The following is a 19532-nucleotide window of genomic DNA, read 5'->3' as shown; positions in this document are numbered from 1 at the left end:
TCCGTCAGCCAACTCGCATTGCAAAAGTATTTCCTCCATTTTGAGGACGACGGTTTCTACCTTGTTCACAACAAAGTAAGACACTATTTAGGTTCACTAAATGATGGACTTTATATTGCCAATGATAAGGATGTACTGTTCTCGAAGAACACAGTCCGTTTCTTCAACGAGAAGCATATCGATGTTGGCAATATCCCCCAACTTGAACTCAATATTAATGGACCACATGATTGGGTATATCATCACCTAATGTACAATCATATGGCCCTTACCAACCTATTGAACCTAGAAGTGCAAGGTCACATCACGGTTGACGACACCGAGTCAAGTAAGAATCTTGTGAAGAATTGTATAACCTGCAACAGTATTACTGTCAGACAATCATCACACAATCATCACACTCAACGCGCCGCTGTGCGCAGACTTGAACGTGTGAGTTGCGATACTATCGGACCTTTCCAATTTAGGAGATACAATAAGTCTACTGCAAAAATATTTATCACTTCCGTTATTGATCATTACACCGGTTACACCAAACTATTATATACTGATCACAAGTCTCTTGCAGACACAGTATTAAATACTCTTAATTTATGGAATCATAAATTTCCTGGTGAATCGATTTCATATTTCCGGTCGGATAATGCAATAGAACTTCCTTCTGACGAACAACTACTTAAACTTGGAATCGAACGCGATCAAATTCCACCGTATTCTCCAGAGCTAAATGGATTGGCAGAATCACATAATCGCATTATTCTTGCCAATATACGGAAAGTTGTACTAAGTTTCCCCGATCGCCACGATGAAGTATTGACTCTCTTCAAAGAAATCGTGGAATACTCGGCATTCGTCAAGAACAATACTCCCCGAAAGCTGCTCCAATATCGCACACCTGCCGCCGTCTTTTTTAACTATAAAGACGCATATCACCGTCCTATTGTCCCATTCGGTATGGACGTTGTGATAAAAGCATCTTCGAAAGAAGAATACGAGAAGTATGGCCGTCCCTTACTTAAGACTGAACCACACGCTTTCTTCGGTTCTATCGTCGGCTTCGCCACAGATAACTATAGCTACCGAATACTCGTCCAAGCAGAACATTTCCCAATTATAACGAATTGTAATGCAAAACTCCTCAATTCACGCCAATTTATCGAGAATTATTTTCAATCACTTGATTTGTTACAGAGAGACAGCGCTCAATATAATGCCACAGTACTCGATGCACTTGAAGACAAACTTGCTGATCATATCGATATCGCTGATAAAGAGGTTATCTTTGATGCTACTTTACTTAAAAACGGGGACACATCTGTCCAGACAGCCAACATTGGAGACACCAATTTATCGACGCCATCTCCTCAAAATCCTGAGGCTTTGAGCAATACACCTTCTTCGCAGATGACGATCGAAAGTCTTTCTACAAGACATCCCGAAGTAGCCACTCAACACAAACGGCGTATAGAAGAACTCACTTCTGACACGTTACCATTTCCTACCGATCAAGAAGGTAATTCGGTAGACGGAAAGCACATTAAGCGCTCACCACGATTAGGGGGAGTAAAAACAACTCCACTTTCAGCCACTAGAACGATCAGGGACCATAAGACTAAAAGTAAAATTGTTGATAACAATCGTGATTACGCTGCTGACCCCATTAAAACTGCTATAGAAGAAACCAGAACGAAAATGAGTGAAGATCATAACTTAAACTCAACTACGACAAATTCTGAAGAGTTAACTTCACAGTTAGCCTCCCAGGAGGATAGAATCTCAGGGGAGTTATCAGGGGAAACAAATGTGGACTTATCAACCACACCAGCACAAAATACAAGATCACATACCAAGTCAAGACTAGACAAACAAATTGAGCTGTCTAAAAATTGGTCTAACCTAGATACGCGAAAGACTCAATCATGGAATAAAGTCCCACCTGAAATACACGGAAAGGGCAAAATTAGTAAGAGGAAAGGTACCAAAGCATCATTATTGGACAAGGATGCACAAAGCTCACAAATAGCAAAAACGATCACCTCCGAAATAATAAAAAGAAAGAAGAAGACACCAGATTTCGATTCCAGTCCACAACAGATAAATGCATTGCTTAGCTTAATTAACAATGCAGATCCGCGGAATTGCCCATTAGGGGAGTCATACTTGAATGATATGATAAAGGGCGAACAAAATATCGAAACTGAAGTTACCGATAGTAAAGGTAATAATAATCTATTTGCTGTCATAGATAGAATTGATTATAAAGATCCTGAATGGAAAAAGTCCATGGATCGAGAAATCACAAAGTTCAAAGAATTGAACGCTTACGAGATTGTTAAGATTCCAAAAGGAGTCAAACCAATAACTACTAGATGGGTGCACACCATCAAAGAAACTTTCAAAGGAAACGACCACAAAAGTCGATGCGTGGTTCGTGGATTTCTACAAGTTACTGGAAGAGATTTTGACCCGACGAGAATATCATCCCCAGTCGTCGATCTTACAACAATCCGAATACTAATATCCATTGCCGTCACCAAAAATTACGCTATTCACCAACTAGACATTGAGTCGGCATACCTTAATGCACTGTTACCTGAGGAACATCCATTGTATGTATATCCTCCAAAAGGTTATGAATTACAGGAAGACTATTGTTGGAAATTAAAGAAAGCAGTATATGGTGCTAAACAAAGCGGTTACGAATGGTATATATGTCTCAAAGACACAATCGAGAAATTAGAATTTACAAGCTCAAGCGTTGTTGAAGGTTTATTTTATAAGAGAACTAAGCACGATATTATCATTGTTGCTATATACGTCGATGATCTAATAATGGTATCATCCTCGGACAAGTTACTCAAAAGTTTCAGAAATGGATTAGAGACCCATTTTAACCTCAAATACCTAAGTAAATTAGGTGAATACTTAGGGATCAAGTTTGAGAAGACCGAAACTGGATATACAATTTCACAACAGCAGTTTATTACTAACCTTCTCAAAGACTTTAATATAATGGGCAAATACGGAAAATTAATACCCATGATTAAAGACAAGAAACGGTACACCCCTCCGAAACTGGCAGAAGAAGACATCGACATTCCAGACTCTGAGTACCAAGACGTTGGTGCGCTACTAGGAGCAAAGGAAAGAACGCTCTATCAAAAAGGAGTTGGGCTGCTACTATGGGCATGCAGAAATACCAGACCCGATATTTCATACGCCACAAACAAACTAGGAGCAAAAGCAAACAAACCAAGCGTCAATGATCTACAGAAGTTGATATACTGTTTGCGCTACCTAAAAGACAACATGGATTTAAACTTAGTCTATGATCGTCCCGAACCAGAGGACGAATTTACAATTGTTGTTTACTCTGATGCTTCATTCGCTCCATCCGAAATCGACAAGAGACTGATTACAGGGAATGCAATATTCTTAAATGGTCATCTCGTTAGTTGGGCAACAAAACGACAGAAGATTATCACAAAATCGTCAGCCAGTTGTGAACTAATTGCATTAGGAGTTGCAATCGATGAAACGGTTAATATGAAAAGAATGATGAAGGAACTAGGTTTTCCAATCAAGAAAGTAACAATATGGGAAGACAATCAAGCTGTCATTGCCAAGTGTTATAATCAGAACACTACGCATAAGAGCAGATATATTGATGTTACCCTAAAATCAATCAGGGAGATCCTTCCGACGATGGAAGATGTAAAGGGAAATAAAATTCTACGCTACATTAAATCCGTTAAAAATATTGCTGACTTCTTCACCAAACCATTAGGCCATACGAGCTTCGAACCTTTCAGGAACTACATACTTGGAAGAGGAGATGAGAGGTTAAAGCCCATTAGAGAATTAGAAACCTCTAAGACTTAACTCAGTTCGTAGAGGTTTAGGGGAGTGATGGAAAGTATGCAGGATCGTCCTTTCCTTGGAAAGAAAGGAATTTATTCATTGTTAAACAGAGTATGGCGCAATGTTACAAATTCCATACTAAAACAGGGGTATATCAAGGGTATATAAGCTCCTGTTGCTTCCGACTGTTTCCAATATATAATTTATATATTAACTCTTCTTTTATACTGAAAATTTGAATAAATTTTATCCAAGGGAATTGCAGCCGTACATATAGAAATTCTAGACCTGTATATACGTTTACTTCCCATTAACTTCGTTAGATAGAGTTATAATTATTATAAATGGAAGGATACCTCTTCTTTAAGATAAATATGTCCAAGACTAGCACCGGTTTGCCTCCTGGCTGGGCGATAAAGCTCTCTCGCACACACAAGACCGAGTATTATTTGAATCAGACCACGAACGAATCTTCTTGGGTACCTCCTTTTGGAACTGATACCGCAGTACTAAATGAATATGTAGAAAAGTATAGAGCCAATGGTCACAAACCAGTGATTCGGGAGGATGGGAAGGTCAGAGTATCGCATTTGTTGATCAAGCACAATCAAAGTAGAAGGCCGCGGTCGTGGAAGTCGCCAGACGGTATAACAACTACCAGGGACGAGGCAATCCAGAAATTGAAACAACTACAAGCAAAGATATTGAATGGAGAAAAGCTTAGTGAGTTAGCAGAAAGTGAGAGTGACGATTCGTCACATTCAACCGGTGGAGATTTGGGTTTTTTTGGCAAGGGTCAGATGCAACCTGCGTTTGAAGAGGCAGCTTTTGGGTTGAATGTAGGTGAGATCAGCGATATTGTCGAGACTGATAGTGGACTTCATTTGTTAGAGAGAACTGGATAGTGTATATGGAAAATGCACAAGGTGAATGAGGGAAGAAGGCAATGTTAAGACAGAAAATTCTCTTTGGTTAGATCAATGTTAATGAACATTTTGTAATATCAATTTCTTCAGATCCCACTTAATGCCAACAGAATAGCCATCTTGGATGGTACAATATTCTCGGTTGATAAAATCAGAATCACCGCTTATTCGCAGCCAGATTTTCGATTAGTCTAAAAACACGTGACTGAAATATTCACTAGACTTTTCGTCATTGGTAAAAGTAGAGGATTCATTCCACTATTTCACCAATAACTATCAAGATGTCCAAGACTGCTACTGGATTACCACCTGGATGGGCCATTCGTGTTTCTCGTACGCACAACAAAGAATATTTCTTAAACCAAGCTACGTCTGAATCTACTTGGGAAGCACCATTTGGAAGTGATGATGCTAAGTTGGCTGAATATTTGAAGCATTTCAGAGCCAATGGCAACAAGCCTGTTGTTCAGGACGACGGCAAGGTGCGTGTATCTCATTTATTGATAAAGAATGTTCAATCCAGAAAGCCCAGATCGTGGAAGTCGCCTGATGGTATTACCTTGAGTCGCGACGAAGCCATTCTGATCTTGAAGAAGCACCAAGCTAGAATCTTGAATGGTGAGATCAAGTTGAGTGAATTGGCCGAGACTGAAAGCGACTGTTCTTCGCATTCACAAGGTGGAGACTTGGGATTCTTTGGCAAGGGCCAGATGCAACCTAAGTTCGAAGAGGCTGCCTACGGCTTGAATGTTGGTGAAATCAGTGACATTATTGAGACCGACTCTGGAGTACATATTTTACAGAGAACGGGATGAGAAACAACACGAAAATTACAAGCAGAGAAAGGAATTGACGGGAGAGTCCTGAATCGAAAGATTTGGTTGTCACCATAATATAGTATAAAAGTATTGACATTTACAATGTAAGTTTTTAGCAGAGTTACAAATGTAGGTGATAGAATAGACGATGAAACGTAGACTTGGTACGCGAACTGGAACTTCCAGCACGGAATTCTACGAACAGAAATCCGTGAAATTTGCCTGGTTCCATAATTGGCAAGATCACCTTGTCAGAGGGCACCAGTAGATCTTATCACACTATCTTGGCCTGCTCACAGGGATCTCGTAACTCCTCCATAGACCCCGTAACTGTGTGAACTTGTCTAAATGTTTTCGTCACATGATTAGTGCTGATGGAAAGTGGCTTCCTGAAACAGCCCTAACTCCGTCTGTTTGACGTTGACACTACGTGCTGCTACAGCAATGCTCTGGAACCTTCCACCACCGTTGGTAGAACTGCCCGTCGACTACACGGCATCACCGCTAAAGACTCCATACGTCGATGCGGCTCTGAAGTAGTGTGAGAATGGCTCCGCGTACAGGAATCGCACCCACGAATCTCGCCGTAATTGTACGTCTTCTTCCACGCATCAGGGTATTTTAGCACAGAAGTGTATCTTCTCGCTAAACTGCCCAACCAGAAGAGGAATAGATATCCCCACTTATAGAGCCAATTGGCGAAAAGAAACAGCCTGCTCAACGTCCACAGCTCCGATGTCTCTATTCCGACTTCAGATCAGGCAAACAGCACGCTTCTGGTCACGTTGCACCACCCGTAATTCGCTAGGCCCTTCCTTTTCTCTCGCTGGCAAACCTCCCTCAACTTTCCGCACAATCTCCAGTTTTAGCACCTACAGTAACCGAAGCCCGGTGGTAACCGAATTCAAAAATTTCAATTGTTCCCTGAACTATAAGAACACTAGCTTCTGCACAATTGCCTCCTTACCACTTCGGAGACTCCAGATCACAGCTCACCGTCACTGTTCTTACTCACACCGTACTGCAATGTGTCGCCATTCGTCCTCCGACTCGTCGCTGGTTGTTCCTGCTGACAGAGAAGTGTTACCAACCAACGTTAAGCCTCTCCACTACGACTTGACCTTAGAACCAATCTTCTCCACCTTCAAGTTTAATGGTCAAGAAACAATTGATTTCCATGTGAACGAAGACACCGACTACATCACATTGAACTCGTTGGAAATCGAAATCCAAGAAGCAATTATCAACGGCTCGGCTGTATCTGACATTTCCTTCAATGTAGACAAACAGACTGTTACCTTCAAGTTGCCACAGCCATTGGCTCAGGGAAGCAACGCCAAATTAGCCCTCAAGTTCACCGGTGACTTGAACAACAAGATGGCTGGTTTCTACCGTTCCTCTTACCAAGAAAACGGGGAAACAAAGTACTTGGCTACCACCCAGATGGAGCCTACCGACTGTAGAAGAGCTTTCCCATCGTATGATGAACCTTCTGCTAAAGCCAAGTTCACAATTTCGCTCATTGCCGAAAAGAGCTTGGTAGCCTTGTCCAACATGGACGAAGCCTCCACAGTAGAATTGGCTGACAACAAGAAGAAGGTCACTTTCAACACCACACCCTTGATGTCTACCTACTTGGTAGCTTTCATTGTAGGAGACTTGAAATATGTAGAGAACAACGACTACAGAGTCCCCATCAAGGTTTGGGCAACTCCTGGCTCAGAGCACTTGGGTCAGTACTCGGCTGATATCGCTGCTAAGACTTTGAGCTTCTTTGACAAGAAGTTCGACATCCCATACCCTTTGCCCAAATGTGACATGGTGGCTATTCACGATTTCTCTGCTGGTGCCATGGAGAACTTTGGTTTGATCACATACAGAACCATCGACTTATTATTGGACCCACTGAACACCAACATTGTAACGAAGCAGAGAGTCACTGAAGTCGTGATGCACGAGTTGGCCCATCAGTGGTTTGGTAACTTGGTCACCATGGATTTCTGGGATGGCTTGTGGTTGAACGAAGGTTTCGCTACGTGGATGTCGTGGTACGCCTGTGACTCGTTGTACCCTGACTGGAAAGTCTGGGAATCGTATGTTTCAGACTCGTTGCAACACGCTTTGACGTTGGATGCTTTGAGAGCTTCTCACCCAATCGAAGTACCTGTAAAGAGAGCTGATGAGATCAACCAGATCTTTGACGCCATTTCCTATTCAAAGGGCTCTTCATTGTTGAAGATGATCTCCAGATGGTTGGGCGAAGACGTCTTCATCAAGGGTGTATCCAACTACTTGAAAAAGCACAAGTGGGGAAATACCAAGACTTCTGACTTATGGGAAGCCTTGAGCGATGTATCTGGCCAGGACGTAGTCAAGGTCATGGACATCTGGACCAAGAATGTCGGTTTCCCTATCGTTCACGTTGAAGAAGCTGGTTCTGACATCAAAGTCACCCAACACCGTTTCTTGGCTACTGGAGATGTCAAGCCCGAAGAGGACTCTATCTTGTACCCAGTGTTTTTAGGGTTGAAGACTTCTTCCGGACTCGACGAGACTGCTGTCTTGGACTCTAGATCGACTACTCTTACCCTTCCTACTTCTGATGGCTTCTTCAAGATCAACGGAGACCAAGCTGGTATCTACCGTACTGCCTACACCTCGTCTCGTTGGATTAAGTTGGGTCAAGCTGGTGTTGAAGGCAAACTCTCTGTTGAAGATCGTGTTGGTTTAGTTGCCGATGCTGGTTCCTTGGCTTCTTCTGGTTTCATTGAAACCACCAGTTTCTTGAACTTGATCAAATCCTGGAGTAAGGAGTCCAACTTCGTCGTCTGGGATCAAATATTGTCTGACATCGGCTCTGTCAAGAGTGCTTTCATCTTTGAAGCCGAAGAATTCAAGGATGCCTTGAACTTGTTCACCGTTGACTTGATCAGCGAAAAGTTGAAATCTATCGGCTGGGAATTCTCGGACAACGATTCTTTCGCTGACCAACAGTTGAAGGGTTCCTTATTTGCTTCTGCTGCAAACGCTGGCCATGCCGAAGTCATTGACTTCTCACAGAAGTCCTTTGCTGCTTACGTTGCTGGTGACAAAAAGGCTATCAATCCAAACTTGAGAGCTACCATCTTTAATGTCGTAGCTAAGTTAGGTGATGAACACACGTTTGAACAGTTATTGAACATCTACAAGAACCCACAGAGCAACGAAGAAAAGATTGCTGCTTTGAGATCCTTCGGTAGATTCACTAAACCAGAAATCTTGGACAAGGTCACCGCATTGCTTTTGCAAACTGACATCGTCAAGCAACAAGATATCTACATTCCAATGCAAGGCTTGAGAGCACACAAACTAGGCGTTGAGAAGTTGTGGGCTTGGTTGACTGAAAACTGGGACAAGGTCTACGAAATCTTGCCTCCAGGATTGTCGATGTTGGGTTCTGTGGTCACTATTGCTACTTCTGGTTTCACCAAGAAGGAACAAAGGGATGCAGTTGAAAAGTTCTTTGCTACCAAGAACACCAAGGGGTTCGATCAGGGTCTTGCTAGATCCTTGGACATCATTGCTTCCAAGGGCAATTGGGCCAGCCGTGATGGTCAAGTTATTTCAGAATGGTTGTCTGAAAACGGCTACTCCAAGTAACTTTTGCGAGCCAATAGTTTTAATGTGAAATCTACTTGATGAAATACTAATATATATCGTTTCATAATTTTAGGTCTAACATAGTCCTGATCTATTCTATAATAATCTACTGTAGTTATTGCTTGGTGACAGCAACATCTCGGTGCATAAAAGCAATGTGGAAATCTTGTGTAGCGATTATCCCTTCTTCAAGTGGGCCTCCGATAGTTCTATTGTTTTCGTTGATTTGAATACGAACATCCTCTTGATCTGCTCTAATGAACTTACAAGTACTGGAATAGTACTCTACCAACCCATGTTCTCTGATACAATCGAGATGTAACCGTATGGTGCTGAACTGATCAAGTCGGTCATTCAACAATCTTGAAAACATATCATCGTTCAAAAGGCACGAATTAATAAGTACATCTAGTAAGTTTGGCCCCAAGTTCCTTCTTAACGATGTAAATGCTGTGAGTTCCAAATGTTTAATCAGCTTGTCACTTGTATCTGGTATCGAGCGTACACCAACTGTACCTAAAGCTCTTCCAAGGATACTCTCAATATTGGTATCTGGTGATGCCACTGTAACTTTTAAATCTTTTTCTATGTCATCAATGGGGAAATGTGAAAGATACTCGTTAGGAATGTCACAGTCGAAGCTATCTGAAAGGCTCATGGAAGGAACAGAGAAATTCCGTTCGTAGTCGTCTCGTTGCTTTAATTTTGAGAAAGAATCTTCAGGACCCAAAAGTATAGTCAAGAAAACGTCTCGATCTGGTGTTATCGAAAGATCAGCGAGAGCAGACTCTGGTTTCTTGATTCTGGTAGACTTTATGATTCCAAACTTGAATCTAGCCTTATCATAACTTTTATTAAGGAGTTGAAAGAGCCCTTTGAAACGGGATTTATCCTCATCAGGATTAAAGAACCAATGGTTATTCAACACAAGAAGCTCATACATTGCCTGTGTTGTGAATAGAATATAGAATAGAGACCAAGTTTGACCACCATCTTTATACCTGTGAATCATTATCAGTCACGTGAATTTTCAGAATTAGTCATAGCAATATAGAATAGTATCTTCATAGATAAGCTACTATGCCCGGGAAACGAAGCCCTGAAGTATAGACATGAACACAATATATTCAACAGATTCAAATTAGAAACATCAAACATGTAAGGAGTTCAAATTCGAAGTTACGATCTATTTTCCAGCGACTGAAACAAAATCTAGGGCTGAATAGATATATGGACAGAATTTTCAACCCGAAGACAATATCGACGTTTTCATCTTGACTTAGGAATTTGAACACTTATCTCATCAATGCATTAAATTCTATTCTGTTACGTTCTGTTTCCGGGCATCATTTCCGCTGAACTTGACAAATCGATAGTTTTAGGATTTCGCAGCCAAATAAAAATAGAAGACATTTGCGAGTTGCTCGTATTAGTCTACAGAAATGAATCTATACAAATGGAAAGAGCTGCTTATTGTTCCAACTTGGAACAGTAAGATTCAGCTCTGTGACAGACGCTTCCCTCCTTATAATAACTTTAAAAATATCAACATCTCGTTCTTCGGCTCTCGTTGTCCTTTTTACCCGAGTTGAATTTAGCTCATGACACAGGTCTCAGTACTAAAACTGAAGCAAGTATTCTATGTAAGGTACCTGAGTGCTTGGGGGTAGTTTTTCATTAGGCTGTAATTTCAGAACTAAGTATTGATACCACAGTTCAATTTCAGCTATACATACTAGCACTTTTCCAATAGCAAGCACTTCTTGCGTCTTTCTCTGAGGCTTGAGATCACCATAAGCAAGGCATCACAAACTCTTCTGGGATATTAGAATCGGAACCAGATAGATGCTGATGCCGAAGCTGAACTATTGGGAGAATCGTTTATCGATAATAATATTTTGGCCACAGATAGAAACTTGGTCACTGCTACAATGTAAATGGCTCAGACAATGTTCCTCTTACACATGATGATGCTGATTTCAAGATTAACAAAACGGTATTTTTCAATAACCCTATAGTACTAAATATTGCAATGGCCACCAAATTCTGGAGGTATCAAAGCTTGGTATCTCCAGATAAGTATTCGAAGACTTTTCAGGTAGTGAATGTTCTGAAAAATAGCAAGTGGATAAGCGATTATTTCCCCTCTGGTAGTTTCCCCAGCTACTACACGGCATCTATATAGATCATCCATTCATCATACAAAAAACTGTAGAAATAATACCGTATGCTGTTGCACTACCTCTGATATCTCTAATAATAAGCTTTCTTAGTCTGCGGCCCAACAGTGGCTTTAAAATCAAAAGCTAGTTTGATGTACCCTCTCGTAACCATTGTTATACAAGTGAGCCTTGGAAGGCTTGCTGTGGTGATGACTTTGGTACCGAGGAGGATGGGTTGGCCCGTAGGATTTGCTGTAATTGAAGCCCTCCCTGAATTGAGCGTTCTTCTTATTCACTGGATGACAGCAACAGAAACATGCTTGCAAACAAGATTTTCCCATAAAGATGCATCTAACCAAGGTAAGAATTAGCCAAAGTCCAGCAAGAATTGCAACTGAAATGCCAGCAATAGCAAGTGATCTGCACAAATTCTTCTCTAAGCACTTGTCCCAGTCTCCTTTGGTGATCCCTCTTGTTGCCAACACTTGCGGTGAGTTTCCGATGTACATTCTGTTGCTAGTATATGACTATATCATAATACAATTGGGAACTCGCAGCATTTTATACCACGAATTGTAGCCATTTGAAGATCCCCTTCTACTGATGAGATGCTTATGTTTGAAAACCAATAATTCTTGGTATTTATTGCAAGTTACAAATATAGTAAGGCTTGAAATAGAGGATTCGATATACGAATAACAATTCTACACCAAGCGTAAATTAAGAATAAAAATAACGAACCTGCTAAAATAATTATCCACAACACTCTGAAATATGAAGATATCACAGTATCATGGTACTATCATTTCTTAGCAATGATAATAATTGCGTGGATAATACCGAAAATTCCAAAGGAAATCAAACACAATAAAATATTGAGCCAGACTTGATTTCCACATCCAAACTTCAAGTAGACAGCAAGAGGTGGAATAAATAAAGCAATTATGATCAAAACAACATCATCAATTTGGCCACTATTCTGCGAGAACTGTTGGTTTGGATATTGGTTGTATTGATCGTATCCTTGATAATTTTGTCCCTGGTTTTGCTGTTGATATTGTGGTTGATTATTTGGACTATTGTCTTGAACATTGGAATAGCCCTTTTCAGTGGCTTCTTCACTATAATAGTGAGTCTGAGATTTTGAATCGTTGTTCATTGTAAAGTGTTGTGCTCGGAATCAATTCAGTATGAATGAATTCTAAAGGAGTTTTCTGCTCTATTTAAATTACTTCTCCTAAGCTGTCTCGTTGTTACAACAAACTTAATTAGGCAATATAAGAATAACCAGGTAAAATGGTGTCATCTACGCTAGTATAAGCCTCTTTATAGCCGTTCCCAGAATTCTAACCTTATTTGTACTACTGATTCAACTTGGGAATTAAAATAGATTTACTGGTGCTGATAACTTGAATACTCGTATAATTTTCAAAATATTTTTTGATTCTTCACATGGAAGTTGAATAATATTTATACATGGATGGTAAGGGATCCCCACAGGAAGAAGGAGAAAATGAAGAAACCGTTAAACTCTGCCTTCATGTTTGTCTATGACGTTCGTGGACTACAATATTGTGATGGCTTTTGATTCGTAATTCTCTGCTAGAATGATCTCTAAATTGATTTAACGAATGCTTAAATTTCTCTTACATGATGAAGTTGTTGAGGTTGTTGGCATTGTTTTCAGAAAAGGACATTCTCGTTAACAAAGCACATAAAGATGGCACAATTCCCCTCTTCTTTCATTCCCAAATGACCAAAATAGATTCAGCCACTTCACTTCTGATAAAATCATGTGTGCCTTCCCGCCGCTTGGTACAGCCTTGCGTCGCACCATGCAGAACTTGATAAGGGGGGGTTGCACTAGTTAAATCGCTGATTAAAGGTGAGGGCTGCAAACTCACCTGCAGAAATAATTCGGTGCATGATCTTCGGTGCCGCCGAAAATGCTTAACTCATATAAGCATTAGGATTCTCGTATCTATGACTCTGAATCTCCATTCTGTGAATTTCTTGTGATTATTCAGGCTCCCTAATGGTGCATATAGGATTAGGCTCAAAAGTGACGAACTACCGAACAACTCGAGCGGAACAGGATATTACGGGGATCTCTGGATTTTTGACCGATTAGATTATTCAGCGATCCAGAACCAAATTGGCCCAGGAGTATTTTTGATGAAAAATTGACAAATCTGTTCTTATTTCTGACTGCTCTAAAGCATGATGTTCCAAGAATTAATGGGATATGTCACTCTGTATAATACTTTCATAATATGCACAAGTCAAGTCAACATTGCTGTTTATGAATCAAGTTCCAAAACTTACTTCTAGAGAGATCAAACTAAGAATTTTCCCTTTTAAAAGACACCTGGTGTAATACGCTGGAGTAAAATACCATAATGGAAATTGTTCAAAACAAACAGTATTAATATGTATTATAATCTATCTCTAATCAAATTGTATAAATGGACCAGCAATTTCATTTCTCAAAGGTCGATTAAGCTTTTTCAAAGATTTCGTTGTTGTCATCCTTGTTGTCAACATGTTCTACAAAATGTTTGATTCCATTTTCACCGAACTTTTCCATCAACTTACCGGCATCGAAAACTTCAACTTCGGTGTGCTTGAAATCTCTAGCCTTAACACCGTCCTGGAACAAGACATCCAATTCAGCATATGTTCTGTCCTTGGTTTCAGGCAATTCAAACCAAACCCAGACACAACCAAGAAGTGCGAAACCAGCCCAGAAGAAACCAGTCTTTGCTCTCCAGTTCCAAGCAGTAGGACTTAACATGTATGGAGTGACAATACCAACGATAATGTTGGCAACGTTGTACAAATTTCTGGAAAGCATGACTGTCTTTGTACGTAACTTGGAAGAAGGAATTTCGGCAACGATACAGTAAGCCATTGGACCAATTGTCAAATCGTATACAAAGTTGAAAATCAACAAGAGCGTACCAATACCCCACTTAGCACCGTTGGAATTGGAAACACCTAAACCACCAACAATAATTAAGATAACAAACATTGCACAAAGACCATAGAAGTAGATTTTGAATCTACCTACTCTCTGAGCAAGAAACCAGGATCCGACTGTACCAATAATACCTAAACAGTATTGGATGATCGAGAAGTTGAAAGACATACTAACAGCTAAACCAGCTTGCTGATAGAAAATAGTAGAGTAACCAATCAAACATGAACCGGTAATACTTTGCAACATCCAAGCCATAGCAGCGACTCTGGTTCTTCTGAAATTGGTACCCCTGAAACATTCTCTGAATGAACCTTGGTCGTCTGAGTCCTCCTCTTGTACAGTCATTTGAATCTTGGTCAACATAGCTTGAGCCAATGCGTCCTTGTCAGGTAAATTAGGATTTTCAGATAAGAGACGCTTCAAAGAGTTCTTGGCGTCCTGGTTTCTACCTCTCTTGACCAAAAACCAGGGGGATTCAGGAGCTAAGTAGACACCAATAAATAATGGGATGGGCCACACCCATTGAACCGCAAACGGAATTCTGTAAGAGTTAGGGTTGTCATTTATACTACTAACTCCCTTGATGACACCAGAAGAGATTAACTGACCAAACACCCAACACACATTAACATAAGTAGTAAGATACACACGTAAAGTTGTTGGTGCAACTTCAGAAGCGTATGTGACAGTTAAAGTCTGATAAGATCCCCAGTTAATACCCAAAAGAACGTAAGCAAGCAATAAGACCTCCTTATTTGGAGAAAAGAATTGAAGAAAGATCAAACCGACGGAAGTAGCCAAAGCTGTCATCAAAGTTTTCCTGTAACCAAAGATATCAGCAAAAAAACCAGCAATTGTAAGACCAACAACACATCCACAGTTATAAGCCATGTTCAAACCAGTTTGCCATCTTGCTTCAATAATGTATCTGTCAAGTCTTTCGTCAAAGTGACCAAACTTTTTGTTGAAAGCTGGGAAACCAAACAAAGAGTTCAAAAGATTGGTATCATAACCTTCCATAACAATAGCAGTGGAAAGGATGATAGACCACATAACAGCCTTAGGGAAAGTCCTCAAACATTCCTTGAGGGGCATGTTCTTTTCTTTATTATCATTTTCTCTGGCTTCATTTGACATGTCCAAAAACTTGGCGACATAGTCGTCTACCGAGTTGGTGGAAGAGTCATCTGAAAGAATTTTTTTGGTGATAGAGCCAACTGTGGTTGACTTATCTGGGTTCTTGTTGTCTTCAACGTACTCAGTCGACATCTTGAATTGTTAAATCCGTTATGTTTGTGTCTCGTTGATGTACGATTTAAATGTTCACGTACGAGTTGGACAATAAGGAATCCTTGCTTCTTTTATAGAGATGCCTTAGGCGTCAAGTGATCATCTTTCTAATGCAAGAAAAGCGTATAGTTTGCTATGTGAATTGCAGCCCATGTTAAAATTAAATAATATTCTTTATGCATCTTGAGTGGGGGTGGGGTATTGGCCGTATCCGCAAAGAACTAGAAACGAACGGTAAAAATGTTTCATTGTGGGCAAGAATCAAAAGTAAATAGTGGGAATATTTCACGTTTGTGTTAATTTGAAATAATGCGCATACAATTAATTACTACACATTTTCAATGCCCAAACCCCCGCAAAAAATAATGCACGTCAATTTTTTTTTTCTACATTTACAGAGAAATAAGAATCAGCTTTTCTCGGGTTGAAACTTAATACTTGGACGTGCTTATTGTAGAGGAAAATAATTGTTTTTCCGTTTGGTCTTCGAAGGGGCCCCAAAAAAACAAGAGGTGCAACAACAGAAATTCTTGCAAGAAAGAGAAGGACAAGAATCCAAAATCTTAAAAATTATTACAGCGCCGTAACTCGAATGCACATTTAAATCGGAAAATTAATAGATCATACCATCCCCACGAAACAGTAGCAGATTCCCCAGCCCTCCGCATAATCTCGATGGAAATGACCCGACGAATTTACGGGGCAAATAATGGCAGAGCTGCTCCCCAGAGGTTGTACTTATCTTTGTAGCTGTAAGTCTCTCAGCCTTGTATTGATATAGATTTTGGCAAGCGAAAATAAAAAAGAGAAATTCGGGAAAGAAAAAGCGAGGCGCAAAAATAAAACGCTTAGTATACCACTTTTGGATAGTTTTTCCTAAGTTATTCCGAATTTTGCATCGAATCTTTGCGTTTTCGCCTTGCATCGCGGATTTTTCTCTACAATTCTCGGTAATGAGAAGTGACTTACGTAAATAAAGCAATTAACCACTAACTACATCATGCAGATCGAGTATGTGTCTCAAACATGGGGAAATTTCAGAAATGATGTAAGACGAATTTGCGATATTCTTTACGACTAATTTTCCTCGAAGTCGAAGAAATTTCTGTTTTCCATGTTTATATAAGATTAAGAAACATTTCAGATCTTCATGTATTCATAAATATTTGTACGAAAAGTAAATTTAAAATCATGACTGTTGCACACAAATGGTGGAAAAACTCCACTGTCTATCAAATCTGGCCGGCTTCCTACAAAGATTCCAATGGAGACGGTGTTGGTGATATTCCAGGTATCATCTCTACTTTGGATTACCTTAAAGATTTGGGTGTCGACGTTATTTGGTGTAGTCCTATGTACGACTCCCCACAAGATGATATGGGATATGATATTAGTGATTACGAAAAAGTTTATGCCAAATACGGTTCCGATGAAGATATGCAAGCTTTGATCGATGAAACACACAAGCGTGGTATGAAATTGATCTTGGACTTGGTCATCAACCACACTTCCAGTGAACACGCTTGGTTCAAGGAATCCAGATCCTCTAAGACCAATCCAAAGAGAGACTGGTACATCTGGAAGCCACCTAAGTACGATGCCGAAGGTAACAGACAACCACCAAATAACTGGGGTTCGTACTTTTCTGGGTCTGCTTGGGAATACGATGAAGTCACTGACGAATACTACTTAAGACTTTTCGCTAGAACTCAACCAGATTTGAACTGGGAAAATGACGAGGTCAGAGAAACTGTTTACAAGTCAGCAATGAAGTTCTGGCTCGACAAAGGTGTTGATGGTTTCAGAATTGATACAGCAGGTTTGTACTCTAAGGACCAATCATTCCCAGATGCACCAATCAGTTTCCCAGATCTTGAATACCAACCAAGTCACAAATATGCTCACAATGGTCCAAGAATTCATGAATTCCACAAGGAAATGTTTTCCAAGGTCACTGGTAACTACGATGCTATGACAGTTGGTGAAGTTGGTCATTGTTCTCGTGAAGAAGCCTTGAAGTACGTTAGTGCTAAGGAACAAGAGATGAACATGCTTTTCCTTTTCAATGTTGTCGAAGTTGGTTGTGATGACAGCGACCGTTTCAGATACAAGGGTTGGAAGTTGACCGACTTCAAGAAGGCTTTGGAAGGACAATGTACTTTCATCGAAGGTTCCGATGCTTGGTCCACCGTTTTCATTGAAAACCATGATCAACCAAGATCCGTAACTAGATTCGGTAGCACTAAGTACCGTAACGAATCTGCCAAGTTGCTCTCCTTGTTGCAAACTACTTTGACTGGTACCCTTTTCATCTACCAAGGTCAAGAAATTGCCATGGAAAACTTACCAAGAGATTGGTCTGTCGAAGAATACAAGGATATCAATACAATTAACTACTTCAAGGAATTCAAAAACAAGTACGGCAATGACGCCGACTACAAGGAAAAGGAAGAAAAGTTGATGGACGTTGTCAACCTTATGGCTAGGGACCACTCCAGATCTCCAGTTCAATGGGACTCATCTGCTCATGGTGGTTTCACAACTGGTACTCCATGGACCAAAGTCAACGACAACTACCCGACCGTTAATGTCGCCAGTCAAATCCAAGATCCAAACTCCATCTTGAACTTCTGGAAGAAGTCCGTTCAAATTAGAAAGCGTTACCAAGATTTGCTCGTTTTCGGTAAGTTCGAGATCTTGGACTTTGACAATGAAAGAGTATTTACCTATGTTAAGAAGGACCACAATTCGGAATCTCCAAAGGCATACGTTGTGTTGAACTTCTCTAGTGACTCTGTCAAGTTTGAAAAGTTGCTTGATGGTAACTTCGAGCTCGTTCACTCCAACATTGCCGATGTTGAAGAATCCACTTTGTCTCCATACGAGGGTCGTCTCTACATTGTTGATTAATTTGTAGTTTAGGAAGATACATAGAAGGATTGGGATAGATTTAGATTTAAAAGTAGTACATGCACATTGAATAAATATTATATGCAAATTCTCAATTTAAGCATACTTTGCAGCGCATAGAAATAATCCATAGAAAATAATCAGTTCGCGCGAGTTTTCACAAAAAAAAGTTTAAATAGACCACCAAATTGCTCAAATCCAGACATATACGCCTCTGCAAAGGGGAACTATATTCCTGATTTGGCATATAAGTCATGCTGGAAGTTACCGATCCTCGCCTGTTGTCAACAGAGGAAGACGAAGGCTCTGAAAGAAAGACTCTACAGCAACAATTAAAGGAGAATAGAGGTATGTTGAAGCAACGGAACAGCAAAATTAATAATTCACAGAGGCCCATCTACTAACAAAAACTAGAGAGAAAACAAAGAGAATACCAGGAACAGTTGGCTGCAAAGAATTCGACATACAAACTAGACGAAAAATCAGCACAATTCTACGAGGAGTTGAGAGCCAAAGAACTTGCTAAGGAAAATCTCCACAAACAGCAAGAACGCCAGCAACTAGAAAAGTTTCGCCTGTTAAAATCAGCTGCTAGTTATAAAGCTGAATCTGGTAAACAGGTATCTACCACACCACCAACTATTTCTAGCTCGGCACCTTCTGTGGAATCTGTTTCTGGGGTTGTGGAAAATGTCGAATCTGGATCAGTCAAGAAAGCTACACCCACAATAGTTTTGCGCAAACGCTCATCGCAGAAACTGGTAGAAACAGCCCCACCTACTAAATTAGCTAAACTGGAGAAGCACGCAGAGAAGCAAGTTCCAGCTGCGGGCTCTGCAGTGCCTGAACAAACGGTGGGGTCCAAAGTGGAATCACTTTTGGGCGACTATTCTTCAGACGAGGACTAAACTACAGGGGCAGGATGAAATTCAGAAATCACATATTA

General features: G+C 40.4%; 8 protein-coding genes across 8 annotated transcripts; 6 read left to right on the top strand and 2 right to left on the bottom strand. All coding sequences in view use genetic code 12, as the record gives it.

Annotated features, from left to right (window-relative positions):
• Window positions 1-249: 249 nt before the first annotated feature.
• POL5.6 (putative RNA directed DNA polymerase) lies at window positions 250-2111 on the top strand (the record flags this gene model as incomplete). The annotated part of the gene is made up of 4 exons (XM_001385763.1): window positions 250-328; window positions 366-432; window positions 789-1963; window positions 2002-2111. 4 exons carry the CDS (start codon window positions 250-252, stop codon window positions 2109-2111), a joined length of 1431 nt encoding a protein of 476 aa, XP_001385800.2.
• Window positions 2112-4235: 2124 nt separating this feature from the next.
• ESS1.2 (peptidylprolyl cis/trans isomerase) lies at window positions 4236-4766 on the top strand (the record flags this gene model as incomplete). The annotated part of the gene is made up of 1 exon (XM_001385762.1): window positions 4236-4766. One exon carries the CDS (start codon window positions 4236-4238, stop codon window positions 4764-4766), a length of 531 nt encoding a protein of 176 aa, XP_001385799.1.
• A 302-nt stretch (window positions 4767-5068) lies between these two features.
• On the top strand, window positions 5069-5724 carry ESS1.1 (Peptidyl-prolyl cis-trans isomerase; the record flags this gene model as incomplete). The annotated part of the gene is made up of 1 exon (XM_001385761.1): window positions 5069-5724. The coding sequence occupies one exon, from the start codon at window positions 5069-5071 to the stop codon at window positions 5600-5602; it is 534 nt and encodes a 177-aa protein (XP_001385798.2).
• An 887-nt stretch (window positions 5725-6611) lies between these two features.
• APE2.2 (alanine/arginine aminopeptidase) lies at window positions 6612-9309 on the top strand. The gene has a single exon (XM_001385760.1). The coding sequence runs from the start codon at window positions 6632-6634 to the stop codon at window positions 9242-9244; it is 2613 nt and encodes an 870-aa protein (XP_001385797.2). The 5' UTR covers window positions 6612-6631; the 3' UTR covers window positions 9245-9309.
• A 50-nt stretch (window positions 9310-9359) lies between these two features.
• On the bottom strand, window positions 9360-10187 carry PICST_32748 (predicted protein; the record flags this gene model as incomplete). The annotated part of the gene is made up of 1 exon (XM_001385420.1): window positions 9360-10187. One exon carries the CDS (start codon window positions 10185-10187, stop codon window positions 9360-9362), a length of 828 nt encoding a protein of 275 aa, XP_001385457.2.
• Window positions 10188-13903: 3716 nt separating this feature from the next.
• MAL4 (maltose permease) lies at window positions 13904-15655 on the bottom strand (the record flags this gene model as incomplete). Its single annotated transcript, XM_001385419.1, has 1 exon — window positions 13904-15655. One exon carries the CDS (start codon window positions 15653-15655, stop codon window positions 13904-13906), a length of 1752 nt encoding a protein of 583 aa, XP_001385456.1.
• A 1162-nt stretch (window positions 15656-16817) lies between these two features.
• Window positions 16818-18671, top strand: MAL8 (alpha-glucosidase maltase). The gene has a single exon (XM_001385759.1). The coding sequence runs from the start codon at window positions 16868-16870 to the stop codon at window positions 18584-18586; it is 1719 nt and encodes a 572-aa protein (XP_001385796.1). The 5' UTR covers window positions 16818-16867; the 3' UTR covers window positions 18587-18671.
• Window positions 18672-18840: 169 nt separating this feature from the next.
• On the top strand, window positions 18841-19494 carry PICST_32745 (predicted protein; the record flags this gene model as incomplete). The annotated part of the gene is made up of 2 exons (XM_001385758.1): window positions 18841-18934; window positions 19001-19494. The coding sequence occupies 2 exons, from the start codon at window positions 18841-18843 to the stop codon at window positions 19492-19494; spliced, it is 588 nt and encodes a 195-aa protein (XP_001385795.2).
• Between the last annotated feature and the right edge of the window lie 38 nt (window positions 19495-19532).

The sequence above is a fragment of the Scheffersomyces stipitis genome, chromosome 6 (assembly GCF_000209165.1).
Source record: "Scheffersomyces stipitis CBS 6054 chromosome 6, complete sequence".
NCBI classification, from domain to species: domain Eukaryota; kingdom Fungi; phylum Ascomycota; class Pichiomycetes; order Serinales; family Debaryomycetaceae; genus Scheffersomyces; species Scheffersomyces stipitis.
The sequence above is the reverse complement of the archived record's forward strand: the minus strand, read 5'-3'. Positions and strand labels throughout refer to the sequence as shown.